Source organism: Sebastes umbrosus, chromosome 10, assembly GCF_015220745.1.
Source record: "Sebastes umbrosus isolate fSebUmb1 chromosome 10, fSebUmb1.pri, whole genome shotgun sequence".
NCBI lineage: Eukaryota > Metazoa > Chordata > Actinopteri > Perciformes > Sebastidae > Sebastes > Sebastes umbrosus.
In genome coordinates, this window is record NC_051278.1 from 34,126,968 (window position 1) to 34,147,404 (window position 20,437).

Sequence of the window (20,437 nt, forward strand, 5' to 3'; positions counted from 1 at the left end):
GAAATTTAACGGAGGTGGCCGCTTTGTAATTCTCTATGGAGGAAAAAACCCTACACACACTCACCCAGGAGAGAGGTCTGGATGGGGGCGGAGTCTGTGACGTATGTGTGTGTGAGAGAGCCGGAGGAGAGAGGGAGAGAAGGAAATGCCAAAGCGAGTCTCATGCCGGCGGGATGGCTTAAAAACATTTCATGACAATTTGTAGTCGATGTTCGAGATATAGTCATTTTATATACCGCGCGTGGGACAGCCCGCGATACATCGACTATATTCGATGTATGGAAATCGTATCGTTGTAAAAACGTATCATTACACCCCTAGTAAGTGAACATCGTAAAAAAGAGTACTTCTATACATTTTAATATACATTTTGATTATTGGAGGATGTCCTGACTACGGCAGTCAGAAGCAGAGTCACCACCTGTACTTGAGTTTGATCCAAACCCAGATCCCTGTTCTGATGCACTTGCCTGTACAGTTTTTGAAGTTCCAGGGCCATGGCTGAGAGGTCCACATATTCACTGGTGCAGGTCCCCAAATACTGAAAACAGAGCTCAACATTAAACCGACACCACTATCAGACATTTAGACCCAGACTCTGATCGCATGGCAAATTAACAAGAAAGATAACACGGAAACGGCATGAAGCCCTCATGATGTCCTCTGATAGCAAGACAGTTACCATACTGTCCCATGATTTAAGACATTTATCCTTTGTCCCCTGTTCAGTTACTCTTTGAGATAAATGCTATATACAACTATTTTATTATTGATATTATTACTTTGCAGTACAGTATAGGACAAACTGCTTATCTGTTAGTCTTACTTGTTAAATTAATATACCAGTGAACATGAATAGGACCTGTGTTCGTACCTGCTCCACTCTCTGTCTGAGCCGTCCGTCCACACAGCCGCCGCCTCTGTTCTTCATGTCTGTGCTTATTAGAGCCTGCAACAGGACACAGAGACACAACAAGACTAAAACTTATAACAGTCTGTAGCAGGACACAGAGACACAAAAAGACTCAAGCTTATCACAGCCTGCAGCAGGACACAGAGACACAACAAGACTAAAGCTTATTACAGTCTGTAGCAGGACACAGGGAAACAACAAGACTAAAGCTTATTACAGTCTGTAGCAGGACACAGAGACACAACAAGACTAAAGCTTATTACAGTCTGTAGCAGGACACAGACACAACAAGACTAAAGCTTATTACAGTCTGAAACAGGACATAGAGACACAACAAGACTAAAGCTTATTACAGTCTGTAGCAGGACACAGGGAAACAACAAGACTAAAGCTTATTACAGTCTGTAACAGGACACAGAGACACAGATTCACAACAAGACTAAAGCTTAATACAGTCTGTAGCAGGACACAGAGACACAAAAAGACTCAAGCTTATCACAGCCTGCAGCAGGACACAGAGACACAACAAGACTAAAGCTTATTACAGTCTGTAGCAGGACACAGGGAAACAACAAGACTAAAGCTTATTACAGTCTGTAGCAGGACACAGGGAAACAACAAGACTAAAGCTTATTACAGTCTGTAGCAGGACACAGAGACACAACAAGACTAAAGCTTATTACAGTCTGTAGCAGGACACAGAGACACAACAAGACTAAAGCTTATTACAGTCTGCAACAGGACACAGAGACACAACAAGACTAAAGCTTATTACAGTCTGTAGCAGGACAGGGAAACAACAAGACTAAAGCTTATTACAGTCTGTAACAGGACACAGAGACACAGATTCACAACAAGACTAAAGCTTAATACAGTCTGTAACAGGACACAGAGACACAACAAGACTAAAGCTTATTACAGTCTGTAACAGGACACAGAGACACAACAAGACTAAAGCTTATTACAGCATGCAGTAGGACACAGAGACACAACAAGACTAAAGCTTATTACAGTCTGTAACAGGACACAGAGACACGACAAGACTAAAGCTTATTACAGTCTGTAGCAGGACACAGGGAAACAACAAGACTAAAGCTTATTACAGTCTTTAACAGGACACAGAGACACAGATTCACAACAAGACTAAAGCTTAATACAGTCTGTAACAGGACACAGAGACACAACAAGACTAAAGCTTATTACAGTCTGTAACAGGACACAGAGACACAACAAGACTAAAGCTTATTACAGCATGCAGTAGGACACAGAGACACAACAAGACTAAAGCTTATCAGATCCTGCAGCAGGACACAGAGACACAGATTCACTACAAGACTAAAGCTTATTACAGTCTGTAGCAGGACACAGGGAAACAACAAGACTAAAGCTTATTACAGTCTGTAACAGGACACAGAGACACAGATTCAGAACAAGACTAAAGCTTAATACAGTCTGTAACAGGACACAGAGACACAACAAGACTAAAGCTTATTACAGTCTGTAACAGGACACAGAGACACAACAAGACTAAAGCTTATTACAGCATGCAGTAGGACACAGAGACACAACAAGACTAAAGCTTATCAGATCCTGCAGCAGGACACAGAGACACAACAAGACTAAAGCTTATCAGATCCTGCAGCAGGACACAGAGACACAACAAGACTAAAGCTTATCAGATCCTGCAGCAGGACACAGAGACACAGATTCACTACAAGACTAAAGCTTATTACAGTCTGTAGCAGGACACCGAGACACAACAAGACTAAAGCGTATTACAGCCTGCAGTAGGACACAGAGACACAACAAGACTAAAGCGTATTACAGCCTGCAGTAGGACACAGATTCACAACAAGACTAAAGCGTATTACAGTCTGCAGTAGGACACAGAGACACAGATTCACAACAAGACTAAAGCGTATTACAGTCTGCAGAAGGACACAGAGACACAGATTCACAACAAGACTAAAGCGTATTACAGTCTGCAGTAGGACACAGAGACACCGATTCACAACAAGACTAAAGCGTATTACAGTCTGCAGTAGGACACAGAGACACAGATTCACTACAAGACTGAAATGAGAAACATAATCACAGCATTGGACAGTAAACTAGCTTGGAAAGAAGAATGGTTCTGAACTGCCTGCTGGGCCCAGCTACAGAACCCTCACTGGGCATTCACATTAAATGGAGTCTAATGAGGCTGATCAGATTTAGGAGTGGCCTAAAGCTCACTGTCTGTCTCTAGGATAGCTGGGAAGATGCTGAGAAGTGGTTGCCGTAGCAACCCAGGTTGTTAACGTTACTGTCGTCTGGTCCACGGTTAATGGGATCTGCCGTTAGCACTGCTAACTGTTAGCTAGTGAACAACATGAGAGAAGTCATTAAGAAGCTAACTAAACGTTACAATGTGACCTGCTGACTTCATGTTTTCTCTGTAGGAGGTACCGAGCGGTTGGTACAGTGAGGAGTTGGTGGTCATACCTAAACACACACGATCCCGGGAACGTTAACGGTAGTTCACGTTAAATGAGAAGGGCTTCTTTACCTCAACAGTGACGTCACCTCATCGCCCGGTGTCTCCACTTCTTCTGTTACACTGCTGGTAAGCTATGCTCACTGGTCTGGCACATGAAGTACTACAGGTCCTGGTCCTGGTCCTGGTCCTGGTCCGACAGCGTGAAGAGAGCAGGCTGACGGTCTGACCCCTGACCCGGAAACGAACATTGTAGTTCTTCTTCTTCTTCTTCTTCTTCTTCTTCTTCTTCTTCTTCTTCTTCGAGCTTTAGCGGCAGCTGACCTCCTTGGTGGTGCTGTACTGCCATCTTCTGGAGCGGGTTAACGCCTACACTGACCCGGTTTGATCAGTGCTGTTGTCCTCACTACACCCCCACCATACAGTATAGACTCCATTATGCTCTTTAATGTGACCTGTTACTGTCCTCCACTATGTCCTCCACTATGTCCTTTGTCTCTGATAACAATGACCAGGTTCACAGAGCTTCCCTGTAATGTGAAGGGGGCCGTTCAGATGACTGTGTCCTCTTCTTAATCTAGTCTTTATGACATCATCCTTCAACATTAGAGGCTCCTCCTGCTGCTTTCTGTCCTCATGTAAGTATTCAAGCACAGAACTAGTGCTGCTCAGTGTAGCGTGATGAAGAACAGTAGAGACCAGACCATGCACACAGAGAAACACAAACTGCTTTTATTTCATGTGGACATCACTGATAGAACGTTTCAAGCACATACACCTGTATTTATTACTGATGAAACATGACAGCACTGTCCCCTAATTACCCTAATGAGACATGAGACATGTTCAGAAAGACACTGGTCTACACTTCTCTAGGTTATTTAGACCCTTTCATTCTGATGTGTCCTATAGTTCATAACACTTTATGTATTTTCTTTGACTATTTAGTTTTCTTTGATGTTTTTATGTAGTTGTATTAGTGACCTCAGGTTGAGGACATAGTGAATAACTTTCATAATCCACCTGCTGCTGTCTAACAGGCTGTGTGTGTGTGTGTGTGTGTGTGTTAACAGGCTGTGGACAGACTAAAAGACAGAAGTGGATCTTTGCTGCTGTCGCTTTCACTTCCTCCTCAGCTTGTTTGACAGCTCCTCTTCCTCTTCCTCATTCCAGTGTGAAGGCCTCTGACGGCGGGTCGGTCATGAAGGACGGTAACGTTAACCGGACAGAAGAACAGGCGGAGGTTTCCCGCCAGCAGCTTTATGAGCATTATGTCAACTCTTACCTCCAGCTGTGTCCAGAGGTTCGGCCGTGCCGCGACGCCTGGCTGCTGGAGAATGCGGCTCAGTATCTGATGAGGGACCCAGAACCAGAACCCGGAGCCGGACCCGGAGGGACCTTCACCGTATTCCCGCTCTACCAGGCTGTCACACACCGCTGGAGCACCCTGAGCTCGGACTGCTGCAAACATCTGGCTGCTGTTATCAGAGCCGCCGAACAGCTGGAAACTATCTGCGTCAACCTGTTCCTCCAACCCTGGAGGAAGGAGATCAGGACACTCAAGGTGGCTCCCTGTCTTTCTTTCTTTCTTTCCTTCTTTCTTTCAGGTGACTGTATTACCCTGTGTAGTACAGTGTGTGTACAGCTCTTGGTAGTGTTCTCAGTGTGTGTTCTCACACTGCTCTACTCAATCCAAAACACTTTGAATATTTCTACTTGTCTGGGTTAGATTTTTTCAGAGATATTGTTCCAGTAAAGTACATGAATATACTGACCAAACACAACACAGTGTGTTGTACTGCACACTCATGAAAATATTTATTTCGCTCCAAATTGTAAAAAGCTGTCAGTACATCCATCATGTTGCACTGAGATCAGAACTAAACATATTTTAATAAGAATATAACACATAAACACAGCAGAAACATTTGTGGAGTTTTTTTTCAGTTGCTAATACAAGTTTAGAAAACAGGCGTCTCGCTGCGATGTTGGCTTCCACTGCTGTTGTAAACACGTTCTCACCGTGGTCTTCCTCTAGTGCTTCCATCCTTGGCCAGGTCAGGGGTCAGCAACCTTTACTATCTAAAGAGTCATTTTAGGCAAATAATAAAATAAATCTGTCTGGAGCCGCAAAACATTTGATCATTGTGATGAAGGTAACATGGTTTATAGTCTAAGTATATAGTATAGAAGTCTAATGCAGTGAGGACCAAAGAGACAATGTACTACGGAGCATTAGGACCACATTGAGGGAAACAAAATCTAAGATTTACAGAATAAAGTCGTAATATTACGTGAAAAAAGGCATAACTTTACGAGAAAAAAGTCATAACTTTACGAGAAAAAAGTCGTAGTATTACGAGAATAAAGTCAGAAGTTTACGAGAAAAAAGTCATAATGTTACGAGAATTAATTCATAACTTTACGAGAAAGAAAGAAAATAACACGTAAAATTACTACTTTATAATATTATGACTTATTCTCATAATATTACGACTTTTTTCTCGTAAACCTATGACTTTATTATATTATGACTTTATTCTCGAAATCTCAGACTAATTTTTTTTCCTCGATGTGGTCCTAATACTCCGTCGCACTGTCGTACCATAGACCTACAACAATGATAAATAAAAATGAAAAAATGTAAACAAAAAACAGTTATTAATTTCCATTTTAAAAAATCCACAGGGAGCCCCTGGAGAGGGGCTAAAGAGACGCAGGTTGCTGACCCCTGGGCCAGGTGGTCCATAGGTCAGGTGGTCCATGTCAGATTCCGGTCTGATGTAGAGAACGCTGTACAGTGTGTTGCAAAAAGTGACATGTTGAACGTGTCAGTTTCAATAATTTTACTTTATGTGTCATTTTTAGTGTGTTAGCAATAGAATAAAGTGTAATCATCATAATAATCAGTAAACTTTAGGTTCTGAGATGCAGACACATGGGAATGTTTGTGTTGAGGGTGACACTACAGGAACACTTAGGGAGTGTCTAAAATATTACGGGGAGCATAAATGCTCAATAATGTTAAAAGCAATATGCCGTTTTGGATTAACAGTAAATATTACTGGTATACAAGTCAAGGATTTTAGGCCTTCTAGTCATGCTTTCATTGCCAGCGACCAAACTGTTCGTCTGAGAGAATTTTGGACTTTGGAATGAAACTCCTGTAATGGTTCCAGATAGTCTTATGAGTTGTTCCACTTCCTGTTTGTGTAGGATGTGGTAGAAGGAGGAAACACCTGAAAGCACAGGGAGCAGGCCATTAGACAGGTAACAACAGAGCTATAAAACCCAGCTGGGGCCTGTTTTCAGGACTTTAAGCATTTATCTTGTCTCAGATGTTTGAGTAAAGGCATGAACATACATCTTTGATGTGTTCGTAGGATTTTGATTTACAAAAATAAGGCAAAATTACAGAAGTTGACTTATTGATGCATGCCTTAGTTACCACTACACAATTATCATAAAAATCATTACTTTACCATTAGAAAGTTGTTGTAATATTCATGGTCCCCAGAGGATGATTTTGGTGACCACGCTGACTGTTTCTCTATAGTGCCACCCTGAAGCCAAAGGTACAAGTAAAGCCTGACTGATAGTTGACAGGCTGACATACACTATATTGTATTAGTGTATATGTCAGCTGATGATTTAGAAGCAGTAGCTGTGTCCCAATTCTATACAGTATACTAAATGTGTACGGTCTCCTATACTATATACTAATCCACTTATTGTCATAGTATACTATATTGCAGTTAGTATACAACACATTTACATACTTAACAAGTTTAACAAAATGAATTCTGAATGTCACTGACAGTTAAATTTAGTTAAAGTTCTGTTGCTGTCACCTGGGAACAGCTTCTCCTTTTGCATCGCATTGTGGGACAATAGTGTACCTCAACAGCTTTTTCAGATATGAAGAGTTATTAGTCTGCATACTGACTGTTTGGAGTATACTTACTGTAATGTTGTCACATGTTCACTGTGAACACACAACATATTCAGAGCTGCTTAGAATGAATGCATCATGTTGAACTGGGACACAGCTCTTGTCTAAATGTTCACCAGACAGCATTAAACTATAAATTGTCCCACTCACTACATATCTTGGTCACTATGCTTTAATGACCAAATTTAAAGATCCTTAATAAATTGCTGTTTCTTTATTTACCAATAGATTAAATGCATTTCTGTTTCTCTGTGTCTCTTTCAGACATTTACAGGTCCATTTGTTTACTGTCTCCTGCCAGTTCTCAGCAGTTCAACCATTCAGTCAGTCCTGGCCTCTATCGGCTACCTGCTCCACACTGACACTCCTCAAAGGTAGGGAGTCCTGGCCTCTATCGGCTACCTGCCCCACACTGACACTCCACAAAGGTAGGGAGTCCTGGCCTCTATCGGCTACCTGCTCCACACTGACACTCCACAAAGGAGGGGAGTCCTGGCCTCTATCGGCTACCTGACCCACACTGACACACCACAAAGGTAGGGAGTCCTGGCCTCTATTGGCTACCTGCTCCACACTGACACTCCACAAAGGTAGGGAGTCCTGGCCTCTATTGGCTACCTGCTCCACACTGACACTCCACAAAGGTAGGGAGTCCTGGCCTCTATCGGCTACCTGACCCACACTCACACACCACAAAGGTAGGGAGTCCTGGCCTCTATCGTCTACCAGCGCCGCACTGACACTAAACAAAGGTAGGGAGTCCTGGCATCTATCGGCTACCTGCCCCACACTGACACTTCACACAGTTAGGGAGTCCTGGCCTCTATCAGTTACCAGCCCCACACTGACACTCCACAAAGGTAGGGACTCCTGGCCTCTATCGATTACCTGCCCCACACTGACACTTCACAATGGTAGGGAGTCCTGGCCTCTATTGGCTACCTGCTCCACACTGACACTCCACAAAGGTAGGGAGTCCTGGCCTCTCTTGGCTACCTGCTCCACACTGACACTCCACAAAGGTAGGGAGTCCTGGCCTCTATCGGCTACCTGACCCACACTCACACACCACAAAGGTAGGGAGTCCTGGCCTCTATCGGCTACCTGCCCCACACTGACACTAAACAAAGGTAGGGAGTCCAGGCCTCTATCGTCTACCTGCTCCACACTGACACTAAACAAAGGTAGGGAGTCCTGGCCTCTATCTGCTACCTGCCCCACACTGACACTCCACAAAGGTAGGGAGTCCTGGCCTCTATCGGCTACCTGACCCACACTGACACTAAACAAAGGTATGGAGTCCTGGCCTCTATCGGCTACCTGCCCCACACTCACACACCACAAAGGTAGGGAGTCCTGGCCTCTATCGGCTACCTGACCCACGCTCACACACCACAAAGGTAGGGAGTCCTGGCCTCTATCGGCTACCTGCCCCACACTGACACTCCACAAAGGCAGAGAGTCCTGGCCTCTATCGGCTACCAGCGCCGCACTGACACTAAACAAAGGTAGGGAGTCCTGGCCTCTACCGGCTACCAGCCCCACACTGACACACCACAAAGGTAGGGAGTCCTGGCCTCTACCGGCTACCAGCCCCACACTGACACACCACAAAGGTAGGGAGTCCTGGCCTCTATCGTCTACCTGCCCCAAACTGACACCCCACAAAGGTAGGGAGTCCTGGCCTCTATCGGTTACCTGCCCCACAATGATACACCACAAAGGTAGGGAGTCCTGGCCTCTATCGGCTACCTGCCCCACACTGACACTTCACAAAGGTAGAGAGTCCTGGCCTCTATCGGCTACCAGCCCCGCACTGACACTAAACAAAGGTAGGGAGTCCTGGCATCTATCGGCTACCTGCCCCACACTGACACTTCACAAAGTTAGGGAGTCCTGGCCTCTATCAGTTACCAGCCCCACACTGACACTCCACAAAGGTAGGGAGTCCTGGCCTCTATCGATTACCTGCCCCACACTGACACTTCACAATGGTAGGGAGTCCTGGCCTCTATCGGTTACCTGCCCCACACTGACACTCCACAAAGGAGGGGAGTCCTGGCCTCTATCGATTGCCTGCCCCACACTGACACTTCACAATGGTAGGGAGTCCTGGCCTCTATCGGTTACCTGCCCCACACTGACACTCCACAAAGGAGGGGAGTCCTGGCCTCTATCGATTGCCTGCCCCACACTGACACTTCACAAAGGTAGGGAGTCCTGGCCACTATCGGCTACCTGCCCCACACTGACACTCCACAAAGGAGGGGAATCCTGGCCACTATCGGCTACCTGCTCCACACTGACACTCCACAAAGGTAGGGAGTCCTGGCCTCTATCGGCTACCTGCCCCACACTGACACTCCACAAAGGTAGGGAGTCCTGGCCTCTATCGGCTACCTGCCCCACACTGACACTTCACAAAGGTAGGGAGTCCTGGCCTCTATTGGCTACCTGACCCACACTCACACACCACAAAGGTAGGAAGTCCTGGCCTCTATCGGCTACCTGCCCCACACTGACACTAAACAAAGGTAGGGAGTCCAGGCCTCTATCGTCTACCTGCTCCACACTGACACTAAAAAAAGGTAGGGAGTCCTGGCCTCTATCTGCTACCTGCCCCACACTGACACTCCACAAAGGTAGGGAGTCCTGGCCTCTATCGGCTACCTGACCCACACTGACACTAAACAAAGGTAGGGAGTCCTGGCCTCTATCGGCTACCTGCCCCACACTCACACACCACAAAGGTAGGGAGTCCTGGCCTCTATCGGCTACCTGACCCACACTCACACACCACAAAGGTAGGGAGTCCTGGCCTCTATCGGCTACCTGCCCCACACTGACACCCCACAAAGGTAGGGAGTCCTGGCCTCTATCGGCTACCTGCCCCACACTGACACTCCACAAAGGCAGAGAGTCCTGGCCTCTATCGGCTACCAGCGCCGCACTGACACTAAACAAAGGTAGGGAGTCCTGGCCTCTACCGGCTACCAGCCCCACACTGACACACCACAAAGGTAGGGAGTCCTGGCCTCTATCTGCGACCTGCCCCACACTGACACTCCACAAAGGTAGGGAGTCCTGGCCTCTATCGTCTACCTGCCCCACACTGACACCCCACAAAGGTAGGGAGTCCTGGCCTCTATCGTCTACCTGCCCCACACTGACACCCCACAAAGGTAGGGAGTCCTGGCCTCTATCGGTTACCTGCCCCACAGTGATACACCACAAAGGTAGGGAGTCTTGGCCTCTATCGGCTACCTTCCCCACACTGACACACCACAAAGGTAGGGAGTCCTGGCCTCTATCGGTTACCTTCGCCACACTGACACTCCACAAAGGTAGGGAGTCCTGGCCTCTATCGGCTACCTGCTCCACACTGACACTCCACAAAGGTAGGGAGTCCTGGCCTCTATCGGTTACCTGCCCCACACTGACATTCCACAAAAGGTAGGGAAGTCCTGGCCTCTATCGGTTACCTGCCCCACACTGACACTCCACAAAGGTAGGGAGTCCTGGCCTCTATCGGTTACCTGCCCCACACTGACACTCCACAAAGGTAGGGAGTCCAGGGGTCTCATTTATAACCGTTACATACGCACAAAGCGGGGCCTGAAATGTGCGTACGCCACTTCCCACGCAACAGTTGTGATCTATAAAAAACATCTTGACGGGAGAATGTGCGCACCGGTACCGAAACTTTGACCCATGCGTACGCACATTATGGAGACACCGAGGTAGAGGAAACTGGAGACGTAGATGGTGAGGTGGTGAATTGAAGCCAGACTGTAGATATTAAAGATCACCTATTATGCAAAATGCACTTTTCCATGTCTTTTAAACATCAATATCTGTCCCCAGTGTGTCTACAGGTCACCATAGTATCATAAAAGACCATCCTCTCTTTTTTTTCTCCTGCTCCATTTGTCCGGAAATGGGTGTGGAAATACGCTGCGCAGCTTTTCCTACTCTGTTGACGTCATTAGCGAATTGCAAGCCATATAAGGGGGGTCCTGGTGGAGGATATGGAGAGTAACGATTGTGTGAGAGCTGTCTCTGGCTTATTTCCCCACTTTGTTAATTTACACAATCCATCCTGGGGAAGATGTGCCGGGTGGAGGTGACTGGAGGAGGCCGAGTGGCGCACCTCGGTGGCGCACTGGAGATGCACATTTTGTCTATGTATACTGTATCTGTCCCTATTTAATAAACCGTAAATAAATTAACAAGTCACTTCATGTTCACTGCAGCGATTTATCACAACAACTTTATGAAAATGAATAGGGTACTTGGTGATATATGTACACTATTAGAAGATCTTATTAAAACTATTGGCGCTCTGTTTTTCTTTAATGCTATTTGATATCTTGGATTTCTACAACCGATGATGATGATTTTATCAGCTGCTCCACAGCTGACTGCCAGTAACGGTAGTCTGGTCCTCTCCTCTGAGCTCCGGAGGTGGAGGATGTGATGGAGACAGCGCTGATGAGATATTGAGTGGAATTTGCTTTGAGATTTGAGTTGATCTTTTACATTTGTAAGGTGCTGATGGAATAGTTATGACTCAATAGCACAATAACTGTTTTAAATGTTTATGATAAAGGGGATATAAGTATGAAGAGAAGTTTTTTACAGCCTGGCTTCAATTCACCACCTCACCATCTGCGTCGCCAGTTTCCCCTAGCTCGGTGCCTCCATAATGTGCATACGCATGGGTCAAAGTTTCCGTACCGGTGCGCACATTCTCCCGTCAAGTTTGTTCTTATAGATCACAACTGTTGCGTGGGAAGTGGCGTACGCACATTTCAGGCCCCGTTTTGTGCGTACGCAACAGTTATAAATGAGACCCCTGGGGCCTCATGTATAAAAGACTGCGCAGCTTTCACACTGGAAGATGGCGTACTCACAAAATTGGAAAAGTACATAAGCACAAAAATTATATACATATGCAACGAATTAAAAAGAATGAATGACGTTCTTGGTGGGATAAGTCATATATTAAAAGACCTTGTTGAAAAATAAATGTTTGTCTCAACTCACCTCGTCGCTTTACATTCTGTGTATTTCATCCAAACGGCGCTGTATAGCTGCTGCATTTGGCTCATTGTTAGGTGTGCCAAGGTCCGGTTCATCCATCTGAAGCTCCTCTGGAGCACCGGCTCACCACGGTGGTTTGCCACATTGTGCAGCACGCGATTTTGGTTTTGGTACAGTGGTTAAGGCATGTCATATCTGGGACATTAGTTTAAATGTGTTTTTGTTGTGCCTCTCTGATGAACATTATGCGAATTTAAGAAATATGTGGGTTTTTGATCCCACATCATAAATAAAGCTCAGTAAGTTGAGTGGAAACATTATTTTTACACATTTAGTGAGTTTCAGTACTTTGTAGTTTGACACTGCCAGATGACAGAGTTTGGAGGACGGCCTGCACATTTTCACGACTGGTCCAGAGTTTGCGGCACGGTCTGCACATTCTCACGTCACGTTGATTTTTATACATCCCAGCGTGAGCGTGAAACACAGCGTACGCAACATTTTAGTACGTGCGCACCGTTTATACATGAGGTCTTTATCGGTTACCTGCCCCACACTGACACTCCACAAAGGTAGGGAACAAGAACCAGAACAAGAGTCATAATAAATACTTTAGACAGTGAGCGACAAGACCTGTTCTACAACACACACACACGCCCTGTGAGTTAGACTTCCAGGCAAAGCATGTCAGGAAACCAGGAGAAAATAAGTCTCATTTACATGTGTTCATATGTTCATATATTCTCTGAAGGGAAAAAATCTCCTTCTGATTTTGAAATGTGTGCAAACCACAGACCTCATATCTTTGTGAATGTTTTCAGTTACATTTGATCTTAAAGATCCACTCCTTGGTTCTGCTACAGCACTCAGTGTTAACACACAAGCTCACATTTGGAAACTTAACTGTGAAATGTGTTGAGTAATAAAATGTCAGTAGTGAGTTGGGAGGACATTGGAGCGGTTGGGGTTGCTCAATAATCAGGGAGTGAATTTCAGTTGTCCTCTAAACTCTCAATGAGACTGCCTGATTAAAGAACTATTAGATTAAACAGATGAATATACTGTTGAATGTATTTCAGTGAATACAGACTGAGTGAGGAGGCTAACCCAGACAGAGCCATGCTGCTGGGCTTTGAGCTGCTGCTGGCCAGGGTGGAGTGTTCCCACCTCCTGGAGCTACTGGAGAAAGATCATCTGGGACCACAGGTAACATTCAAGGAAGCTTCACTGAGAGGACTGCTTTTTCACTTTTCCCACCCAGGTTTATTCTGCCAGTCAGGGGATTGAACCAACGACCTCCCGGTCACATATCTCTAACCTTTACGCCACCACTGCTCCACATATTTGCCATATTATAATCCAACAGCAGCTGATTATACTACAGTACATTACGTAGTGTTCTGCTGTTTTAAAGCCACCGTGGATGTTTCTCGTTATTAAAGAACCTTTTAAATGATTCTGATGGCATACTTTTGTTTGTAGGAAATTGAAAGAATCCTGATGAAAACTGGTGCAGTTCATGTGTTTCTGTGTTCCCGGCACTGATCCGAGGGCCTTGCAATGCTGTCTGCTGAAATTAGATTCCCACACAAAGTGGCTTTAAAAGAGATGAAAACAAAGAAAGTAACAACAACAGAATCCTGCAATAAAAGACAATCAAAGGAAGATATACACTGATCAGCCATAACATTCAGACCACTGACAGGGGAAGTGAATAACATGGATTGTCTGGTTACCATGGCACCTGGCAGTGGGGGGGATATATTAGACAGCAGGTGAACATTTGAACTTTAATTTTGTGTTGGAAGCAGAAAAAATGGGCCAGCATAAAGATGAGCGACTTTGACGAGGGCCAGATAGTGCTGGCTCATTGATGCACGTGGGGAGCGAAGGCTGGCCCATGTTGTCCGATTCAATAGAAGACCTACTGGGGCGCAAACTGCTGAACAAGTTAATGCTGGTTCTGATAGAAAGGTGTCAGAACACACTGTGAGGAGCAGTTTGTTGAGTATGGGGACCGGTCAGGGTGTCCGCGTGGACCCGTGTCCACCGCCAAAAGCGCCTACGATGGGCACGTGAGCATCAGAGCTGGACCACGGAGCAATGGAAGAAGGTGGCCCGGTCTGATGAATCACGTTTTCTTTTACATCATGTGGATGTAAACAAGTTGGAGGTGTTGACTCGGCCTCCAAATTCTCCAGATCTCAATCCAATAGAGCATCTGTGGGATGTGCTGGACAAACAAGTCCGATCCACGGAGGCCCCACCTCGCAATTTCCAGGACTTAAAGGATCTGCTACTGACGGCTTGGTGCCAGATACCACAGCAGACCTTCAGAGGCCTAGTGGAGTCCATGCCTCGACGGGTCAGGGCTGTTTTGGCGGCAAAAGGGGGACCTACTCAATATTAGGCAGGTGGTCATAATATTATGGCTGATCGGTGTAGATTTCCAGGCTGCAATGAGTGGAATCCATGTACAGCTATGACAGAGGTTGACCTTTAGAATATAAAGAAACATTTAGATGACAGATTTGGTGATGAGTCCGTCTCATTTCATGGCTTTCATGTGACAGTTGTGATCTCACACTGCAGGAGCTGCTGCAGGTTCTCCAGAGGAAAGTGGGGCCTACAAACCTGGAAGAACCCACAGAAAAGAAGACAACAATAGGGCAAAAGGAAGAGGAGGAGGAGAAGAAGAAGAAGAAGAAGAAGAAGGAAGAGGCAGATAGAAAAGAGGTAGGGCAGAGTGACAGCAAAGCAGTGGGACTAAAGGTTCCAATATGGTACCTCACATACAGCCTACAGTTCTGTTGAGTCCATCCTCCTTTCAAGGCCTCAGAACTGCATTAAGTGAAGGAGCCACATCCTTGTGTCTGATTCATCTGTGAATATTATCTGCTATAATGATTTCATCGTTAGTCTGGGGAACAAAACACAAACAGCGGTATTAAAATAATCAGATTCTCCTCCTTACCTTTGGTACAAGACTATCAAAAGTGACATATTTCACATTAAAAACTTGACTTGAGTCGTGTAACAAAGAAAAATGATGCATGGCAGCATCTAAAATTGAAGGCATAGAACCTAGGTCCACTGTAAGCACACTGTCCGGGTCTCAGTATGCTGTAATATTTTGACCATGAACCCTGGTGGAACCGAACCCTATGTATTTCCACCATTTTTGCTACAAAATGAGCAGGTGTATAATGTACTGTATCAGCTCACAAGACACAGTCTGACATGACAGAATGAAGAACCAGGTTAACAAACAGAACCAGCTGCATTCTGTACTGACCTCAGCTCTGTCTGATGTCTCCAGGTACCTCCGTATTCGGACACCAGACTGTCAGGGAAACCCCGGCCCAAGCCTCGAGCCCGCCATCCCATCGGCGTAGACCAGTCCATCATGGAGATGCAGATGACCTACCCTGACCTGGCCTTCAGGGGCCGCCCTCTGGTACGGGACAAACCTCACCGGAAGAGCAGCCGCAAGAGCAGCAGTACCGATGTTCATCCTAGCAGCCATACAGATGTTCATCCTAGCAGCAGTACAGATGTTCATCATAGCAGTAGTACAGATGTTCATCCTAGCAGCAGTACAGATGTTCATCCTAGCAGCCATACAGATGTTCATCATAGCAGCAGTACAGATGTTCATCCTAGCAGCAGTACAGATGTTCATCCTAGCTGCACTAATAATTACAGTGATGGCAGTAAAGCTGCTGAGCTCCCCAACAGAGATTGTACTAATGGCCGCAAAAACGATGGCAGCAAAGCTGATGAAGTGTTTGGTGGCGGTGGGTGTAATGACAGCGCTCCAGGAGACACCGTTAGAGCTGATGATGAGCTCAGTGGTCCTCAGGACATCTCCCTGCACATCACACTGAGGACTAGATCCACAGCAGAGCTCAGCCTGAAGCCTGGAGAGCCTCAGCCCACCGCAGAGCCTCCGGACTGGACCCAGCAGCACACTGGAGCAGGTAACGCACACACACACACACATGAGGACTATAATAGCAGTAGCAGCAGTAGCAGTATCAGCAGCAGTAGCAGTAGCAGCGGCAGTGGCAGTAGCAGTAGCAGCAGCAGTAGCAGTAGCAGCAGCAGCAGCAGTAGCAGTAGCAGCAGTAGCAGCAGCAGTAGCAGTAGCAGCAGCAGCAGCAACACTTGCAGCAGCAGTAGCAGCAGCAGCAGCAGTAGCACCAGTAGCAGTAGCAGCAGTAGCAGCAGCAGCAGTAGCAGCAGTAGAAGTAGCAGTAGCAGCAGTAGAAGTAGCAGTAGCAGCAGCATTAGCAGCAGAAGCAGTAGCAGTAGCAGCAGTAGCAGTAGCAGCAGTAGCAGCAGCAGCAGTAGCAGTAGCAGCAGTAGCAGCAGCAGTAGCAGTAGCAGCAGCAGTAGCAGCACTTGCAGCAGCAGTAGCAGCAGCAGTAGCAATAGCAGCAGCAGCAGCAGTAGCACTGGTAGCAGTAGCAGCAGTAGAAGTAGCAGTAGCAGCAGCAGCAGCAGTAGAAGTAGCAGTAGCAGCAGCAGTAGCAGCAGAAGCAGTAGCAGCAGTAGCAGTAGCAGTAGCAGCATTAGCAGCAGTAGCAGTATTAGCAGCAGTAGCAGCAGCAGCAGCAGTAGCTGTAGCAGCAGCAGAAGTAGTAGCAGCAGTAGCAGAAGTAGTAGCAGCAGTAGTAGCAGCAGCAGTAGCAGTAGCAGTAGTAGCAGCAGCAGCAGCAGTAGCTGTAGCAGTAGCAGCAATAGCAGCAGTAGCTGCAGCAGCAGCAGCAACAGCAGCAGCAGTATCAGCAGCTAGCAGCAGTAGCAGCAGCAGCAACAGTAGCAGAAGTAGCTGTAGCTGTAGCAGCAGCAGTAGCAGAAGTAGTTGTAGCAGCAGCAGCAGATGCAACAGCAGCAGCAGTAGTAGCAGCAGTAGCTGTAGCAGCAGCAGCAGCAGCACTAGCAGTAGCAGTCGTAGCAGCAGCTGTAGCAGCAACAGCAGCAGCAGTAGCTGTAGCAGCAGCTAGCAGCAGTAGCTGTAGCAGTAGCAGCAGCAGTAGCTGTAGCTGTAGCAGTAGCAGCAGTAGCAGTAGCAGCAGCAGTAGCTGTAGCAGCAGCAGCAGCAGTAGCAGCAACAGCAGCAGCAGTAGCTGTAGCAGTAGCAGTAACAGCAACAGCAGCAGCAGTAGCTGTAGCAGTAGCAGCAGCTAGCAGCAGTAGCTGTAGCAGTAGCAGTAGCTGTAGCAGCAGCAGTAGCTGTGTGATGATGGTCTGAAGGTCCTGAGCTCATGTTTGGGCTAATAATAAGTTCTAAGTTCCACAAAACTAAACATAAATCCATCTATTTGTGGACTATGATCCACTGTGAACATTAATCAACACATTATATACACATGAAGTACATCATTATATACACATGAAGTACATCATTATATACACGTGAAGTACATCATTATATACACATGAAGTACATCATTATATACACATGAAGTACATCATTATATACACATGAAGTACATCATGTCAGGTAACGCATGTGCAACATTTCAAATAAATTGTGCACTGAATAGCAGAAAAAGCTGTAGCTCCAATTTGAGTCCCATGAATGAGCGTCTATCACAGTATATCAGTCCTTTTATAATAAAGTCAGAGTTTATGGATAAAACAGAGAGAAGCAGAAGTATCTATGACAACATGTCTGTCTATCATCATATTGCCCAGCCCTGATGTTCATGATGTTGTTACATTGCTGACTCTGTGTATGAAGGACATACTGTATATGTTTCATTTGCTGATGTTTTTGCCTTATAAAACTAAGACTTGGTTACTTTCTGTACTGTAAATTCACCTGCAGTATAAATGTTGACAGATTTACATGATAACATCGGCGTGGCCAACCCAAAGCTTCCCTCTCTGAGCTCCATGGACGAGGTGCAGGAGCTAAGAGAGCTGGCAGAGAGGATGGGCCAGCTCCATGTGCAGGACACCAAAGAGGAGGTGAAGATGGAAGAGGACAACACAAAGAAAGAGAGGAGGAAGAAAGAGAGAAAGGCCAGCACAGAGGAACAGACAGGTCGAGGTCCGAGCCATGCTGCCGGTAGATGCAGCAGATCCTCTCAGTGTGATCCAGCGGTGGAGACTGTGTGTCACCTCTTACCGCTGGCCGGCAGTCCAACAGAATACCAGAGCTGTAGAGGAGGAGACGGCACTGGGCAGCAGGACGGAGACCATACTGTGAGAGGAGAGGACGAGCAGCTGGCACACAGCTTCGTTCTAGTCGAGCATCACAAAAAATAAAATGCTCTCAAGTTAAATTTATTAATAACAGAACTCCTGAGCTGGTATCAGTCTGTAGGCCACCATTTAACAGCAGCACACCTTTAAAAGAGCACAACAAGATTTGAATGTTTGAAATCTGCTCGACCTACTTTCAAGAGTTTCTTCAGCTGCTCTGGCTGCATAGTGACACGTATTGGACACATAACAGGACACACCCATATATAGCTGTTAGGTTGCCGTTACTCTGACCCTGTAGTCTCTCCAGATACAAACAGATACAGAAATCCTGTTTATTAGCTGAAATAATATGAATAATATTGGACTTCTTTTAGCAGCCACAGTTTTTTTTGACACTTCTGTAGTTCTTTTCCACATGTGGAAGTTATTGTAGCTGTCAGAAATTTAAATAATAATAATAGAAAGAATAATTTCTAAATAAAATACCACTAGAAGGCTGCTTATAATGATATGATGTGAACACAACATTAGCCTAATTTCCTTTTCCCACAGGTGTATTTATATGCAGTACAGTTTGTATATTATATGCAGTTTAGTTGTATATGCAGTGTAACTCTGAAGAGGTGCAGTTGTAGATGATGTTTCTAAACCGACTGTAATTAAACATGTAGGCCTGTTTACTCCAGTTCACATTGTTGTGGAATTTCTGATCCTCAGGTTAACTCAGTAGGAAGGAAGAGGCCCGGAGCTGTTGATGTCTGACACAGAAAGTTTATTGAAGCTTGATTAAGGAGAATTGTCAGGTGATGTGTACCAGTGATGTGCTCTCTGCGTGAAGACCTCACAACTCTCCCTTTCTCCTGGCGCTCAGTGTTTTATCCTCATCATGTTTTGACTTACGAGATTCCTCTGGCATCTCTGACCCTGGTTGCCCCGGTGACTGGCTCTATGGTCCCTACTACAGACACAGCTGTACAGATAACGGTGGCGCCCCACGGCAGGAATCCAACCCAGTGATGTCAACCCGAGAGACACTGTGACCTTCCGACCAAGGAGAGAGGAATAGATAGAAAATTCCATCACACACATGTTTAATGTTAGTCTGTGTAATGAAACACCTGTCAGCTAATGGAGCAGATCAGATGAACAACTTCAAGTCATATCCAGCGGAGCCATGTTTCCATGTCTCCATGGTTACATCAGCTAACAGGCTCTGTGTGACTGTGAGCATTTCTCTCTTCTTCCTCTCTCTACAATAAAAAACAATCACTCATGATGCTCTTAGGTTACTCAGTGCACCTGGGTCAGGTGGAACATGGGTGCTGGTCTTCTTTTTTTTTTTGTATTTAAGGTTAAAGGAAATACATACACATACTTGTAAACGGACATACAGACAGCAGCAACATATAGAAACAAAAAAACATAAAAAAAAGAAGAAAAAAAAGTGTTACCCGTTGTAATAGTGCAGTGTCAAGAGGTAAATTCATATTCATATACATAAAACCAACCTCATATATAGATTCATATACATACAGTATATACATGTGTCTATATCTACACACGCATTCATATACATATCCGCTTAGATACATTCGCTTACACAATTATCTATTCTATTATACAGACAAAAAAACGGACATATTTACATCCCTTTAGTTGACCTTTATCAACATTATTTATTTATTAGTTTTTGTATAACTCCAATCTCCACCCTGACTCAAAATATCCCACCCTAGCTCAACAATTATATTCTGCTCTTTATTTCTATTAACATCCATCTCAAGAACCCATTTTGAAATGTTCAGTGTTTAACTGCTGTCTTTTTATAGCTTTA

General features: G+C 45.5%; 2 protein-coding genes across 7 annotated transcripts in view; one reads left to right on the top strand and one right to left on the bottom strand.

Annotated features, from left to right (window-relative positions):
• nvl (nuclear VCP like) overlaps positions 1 to 3,651 on the bottom strand; it is a 51,673-nt gene extending 48,022 nt beyond the window's left edge. For all 5 annotated transcript variants that reach the window (XM_037781469.1, XM_037781468.1, XM_037781465.1 and 2 more), the window contains exons 1-3: positions 3,462 to 3,651; positions 875 to 949; positions 471 to 541 (exon numbers count right to left, since the gene is read on the bottom strand). In XM_037781469.1, the coding sequence (XP_037637397.1) occupies positions 471 to 541; positions 875 to 931 (128 nt within the window). In that variant the 5' untranslated portion in view covers positions 932 to 949; positions 3,462 to 3,651. The remainder of the gene's footprint in view (positions 1 to 470; positions 542 to 874; positions 950 to 3,461) is intronic.
• A 666-nt stretch (positions 3,652 to 4,317) lies between these two features.
• Positions 4,318 to 19,877, top strand: LOC119495213. Of its 2 annotated transcripts, XM_037781472.1 has the most exons (7): positions 4,318 to 4,953; positions 7,606 to 7,715; positions 13,464 to 13,590; positions 14,977 to 15,120; positions 15,704 to 16,364; positions 18,236 to 18,600; positions 19,321 to 19,877. In XM_037781472.1, the coding sequence occupies exons 1-7, from the start codon at positions 4,591 to 4,593 to the stop codon at positions 19,363 to 19,365; spliced, it is 1,815 nt and encodes a 604-aa protein (XP_037637400.1). In that variant the 5' UTR covers positions 4,318 to 4,590; the 3' UTR covers positions 19,366 to 19,877. The 2 variants fall into 2 exon arrangements, with proteins under 2 accessions (XP_037637400.1, XP_037637399.1); XM_037781471.1 differs by having other exon boundaries at positions 4,320 to 4,953; positions 18,236 to 19,877.
• The last annotated feature ends 560 nt before the right edge of the window (positions 19,878 to 20,437 follow it).

What these genes read in the sequence shown, in the direction of transcription:
- LOC119495213 (XM_037781471.1), top strand. Translation starts at nt 4,591, where the DNA reads ATGAAGGACGGTAACGTTAACCGGACAGAAGAACAGGCGGAGGTTTCC. An exon ending in AAGATCATCTGGGACCACAG is followed by an intron (nt 13,591 to 14,976) that starts GTAACATTCAAG and finishes CTCACACTGCAG; the next exon opens with GAGCTGCTGCAGGTTCTCCA. An exon ending in CCAGCAGCACACTGGAGCAG is followed by an intron (nt 16,365 to 18,235) that starts GTAACGCACACA and finishes AAATGTTGACAG; the next exon opens with ATTTACATGATAACATCGGC.